The following is a 3,940-nucleotide window of genomic DNA, read 5'->3' on the forward strand; positions in this document are numbered from 1 at the left end:
TATAATTCTTTTAATTTTCTCTGATTATATTTATTTCCTTCCTAAAATTGACAATTGGTTGTAATTTAAGGCTTGGCAAACCCAAAGGGTCGATGCCAATAACACCAATCATTTTCTCAACCTTCAATTCTCAAAACCCTTCTTTCGATCTTAAATTCACAAGATCTGTCTTAATCCTTTGACGATGTGAGGGAGGGTCAGGCAGAAATTTGTACTTGTGGGTGGTGGCCTTGAGAATGTAAACCACCCTCTGGAATGGAATATTCTTGATGCCTTTTACATCTCCCTTTTTTTGAGAATTAAACAAATTAAGACCAACTGTTTGTATATTTATTTATTTTTTTAACTAATTCTTTATCATTAATCTACCATTTAATTTAGTTAACAAAGTTATTTCTATAAATCAATTAAATAAATATATAATAAATTTTCTTTCCCATAATTGCTGAAATATATTATTTTCTTGCATTTAGTAACATAATACTGAATATAACAGTAGTATACATTTATAATATTATTTATATACTTATGTAATATTAGTCATGACATTTGTGGAGTTAAAAACATATGTAGATTATTAACAAATTTACTTACTACCTAATTTTATTTAATTTAACATTTACAAATTACAGAATTAAAAATTGTATATATAAATTTAAACGAAGATAAAATTTAAAATCACATTCAACCAAATAAATCTGTTTTATTTTAGTGTATACAGATTACAAAAATAAAAAGTTTTATTTTAAAAATACCCACCTAATAAAAATAACCAATAAAGAGACCCATCTAACTACATCATTCTATTAAATTTGAATATGCGAAAATTTGAAACTGACTTATTCTGTGTATAAATTCGAATGTGGAATAAAAAAAAAATTACAAACCTACTTAATCTATTTAATTAATTTTATTACTTACAAATTATGAAAATTAACAAATTTTATATTTTAATCTAAATGAAAAAACAAAACAAAAGCTATTGCAAGGTGTATCAGATTACTTAAGGTTCTATAAACTTAAATCATACCTTATGCAGTGGTTAGAAAATGTGATACAAATTCTATAAAATGCTACTAAATATTTCCAAGGTTGAACTATCTCGAAAGCATACCTTTTCCAACCGCCAAAGAAGAAATATTTGAAAAGCAGTAATCCATCCCCAAGACATTGCTCTCTACATCATTCATTTGCAATTAATCTTAATACTTATAACTTATGAAAATTAACATATTTTATACTTAAAAAATAAAACAAAAACTATCATAAGGTTTTTCAGCTCACTGTGGTTCTATAAACTGATAACACACCATGGGCCATTGGTACTGACTCCGTGAACACTGCGCCAGCATTTAACCATTGTCAAAGGGTTTTCACAATATTTTCACTAATTTGTCTGTCTACTTGATTACCAGCCAGATCAGTGTTTATTACCTTTCAAGGGGCTCATTCATTTTCAAGCCCAGCAACTTGATACAATTCTGCATTCTTCAACAGGCATGATTTCTACAATATCACTTCAGTTATACTAACCGAGTACATGCTCTACAATTCTCTGTTTTGTAGATATATTAGTTTTGTCATCATTTAGTAGGAATTTCTATCTTTCTCAAGCCTTTGCTACCTTTTTTGTACCCCCTACCTGGCCATTTCTGGCATATTGGGGAGGAGAGGATTATCTACAAGAAACGAATTTATTCTAACAACAGTGAAGTTGTCTTTTTCATTCTGTGATTTCAGCACTAAATAAAAGTCAAGTCTCCAGGCTAGATTTAAACCGGCTCCACTGTCGACTCAAGGTTTCCAAGGTGAGGCCTCAACTTTCTCAGCTTTAAACAGCCAAACCTTTGCTTACTATACTTGATGCTTGTAAGTTATCTTATTAGATTAGCATCATTACTACATTACTGGTACAAGTAGAAAAGGATCTGTTTTGGGCTCAGGACAGGTCATGGGTTTGAATCCCACCTGGGTCAGTCATTATTTATTCCATGGCACCCCTGAAACTTAAATCTTTACATTCCCTCTCCGGGGCTGTGTAGATTCTCAATGGAGTACTTAAGCTGAAACAAAAAACTATCTACTGAACAAGAAGTAGGGGAAGGCCAAAACTCAGATGGGAGTTTTGGCAATGTGTGGCAGAGGATGCTAGAACATTATTGGGAATAAGAAACTGGAGAATGAACCGAAACATTTGGTGAAAGCTTAGTGAAGAAGCCGAGGCCCACAATGGGCTATAGTGAAAAAAACTAAACTGAACTGATTATACAAAAGGGACCTGATGTAGCAATATTTTCATTTTCAATTTTTAATCACTCTTCAGTTTATGTATGTGTTTCTCTGTTTTATGTATTATTAGTTTTGTCATCATTTATGAGGAACTCCTATTTGTCTTTAGCTTTTGCTAACTATTCTTGATGCTTGGAAGTGATCTTATTATATTGATATCATTACTAGAACATTTTTATGTACTTGTATCATTCATTAACTTATCTGCCTTTCATAGTGCAAGCTATATTAGTGTCAGGAGAATTATCACAGCTTGCAATGCACTAATTTGAAAATCAGTGAACAACATCCAAACTGATTATCCATATTTTTTCATTGATTTGCTTTAGTGTATATATTCTGGCAAAAAGCTCAATTAATAGTACCCATATGACCAAAATGTGTACTGTATAATTATATTAACTCCAGAATTGTATCTCTGTATATATTTTTTCTGTTTAGATTGCTAAACAAGCTCTTGATGAAATGGTGATACTTCCATCTTTGCGACCAGAGCTTTTTACTGGTTTAAGAACACCTGCCCGTGGTTTATTATTATTTGGCCCTCCTGGTAATGGAAAAACTTTACTAGCCAGAGCAGTTGCAACAGCTTCAAATTCTACATTTTTTAGTATAAGTGCTGCAAGTCTAACCTCCAAGTATGTAGGTGAAGGAGAGAAACTTGTTCGTGCTCTTTTTGCGGTTGCAAGGCAGCTGGAGGTATGCATATGTTCCTTTTAAAAAATTTCAAATCGCTAATTTTTTGTTTTTTAATTAAAATTTCTTTAAAAAATATTAATTTTTTTTTTAATTAAAATTTCTTGAAAAATATTGTATGTTTTACACCATATTTTTTTTATTTCAAACAAACATCAGATCCATATCTTATTATTTTGTCTTTTATTAAATTTATCATGTAATTTAACAAGGTATTACTGGGTACTGTCCTTACCCATTCATGTTGAGTATGAAATTCACTGATTAGTTTTCAGAGTGTGTATAAATGAAAATTGTTACCAGCAAAATAATGTTCATTGTAGATATGGAACTATATAACTAAAGGAGGACAGCTGTTGTCATTTGAATTGCATGCCTTTAACGTAGAGTTTTGTATATATCTTGGTTGTCACTGCTGCTAAAATTACCTTAAAATGTGTTGTTTTTTTTAGTGTTATATATATATATATTTATATAACACTAAAAAAAAACACACACATAATATGTAATAATTTAAAAATTATTAAAAATAAAATAAAACAAAATTTTATATTTTCAACTTTTATTCAAATATAAAAGATAATTTGGGTTCAAATTAAGAACTTTAATACTAAATAGATAATTGAATTTTATTATATAAAAAGACTCTTAATCTCAGGGCGGGTTGCTAGGCAATCAGAAACAGGCACTTAATATAATTACTCTTAATTAAATTAATATCTATTTTACACATGTATCTATTTTTATGTATAGCAAAACTAACCAAGTTCACAATCTTCTTTTGATGATTCTTTGTATCTTCTTTTTTTTCTAATGTTATGTCCTAGCGTCCAAAATGGCTTCCTTGCTGGACAGAAATTGATGAGGACCTCCTCATCCTGCAAACATCATTTCTCCTGCGCGCCCAAACAACGAATGCTCTCAAAACCAAAACCTCTCTCAATGTTCCATGTAA

At 30.3% G+C, this 3,940-nt stretch overlaps 1 protein-coding gene across 1 annotated transcript in view; it reads left to right on the plus strand.

The window, feature by feature from the left end:
• Positions 1-3,940, plus strand: part of spas (spastin) — a 31,205-nt gene that overhangs the window by 10,319 nt on the left and 16,946 nt on the right. Inside the window, exon 5 of the mRNA XM_014429336.3 lies at positions 2,731-2,988. Within this exon, the coding sequence (XP_014284822.1) occupies positions 2,731-2,988 (258 nt within the window). The remainder of the gene's footprint in view (positions 1-2,730; positions 2,989-3,940) is intronic.

The sequence above is a fragment of the Halyomorpha halys genome, unplaced genomic scaffold, assembly GCF_000696795.3.
Source record: "Halyomorpha halys isolate HHAL.00 unplaced genomic scaffold, Hhal_1.1 Scaffold787.1, whole genome shotgun sequence".
Lineage (NCBI taxonomy): Eukaryota > Metazoa > Arthropoda > Insecta > Hemiptera > Pentatomidae > Halyomorpha > Halyomorpha halys.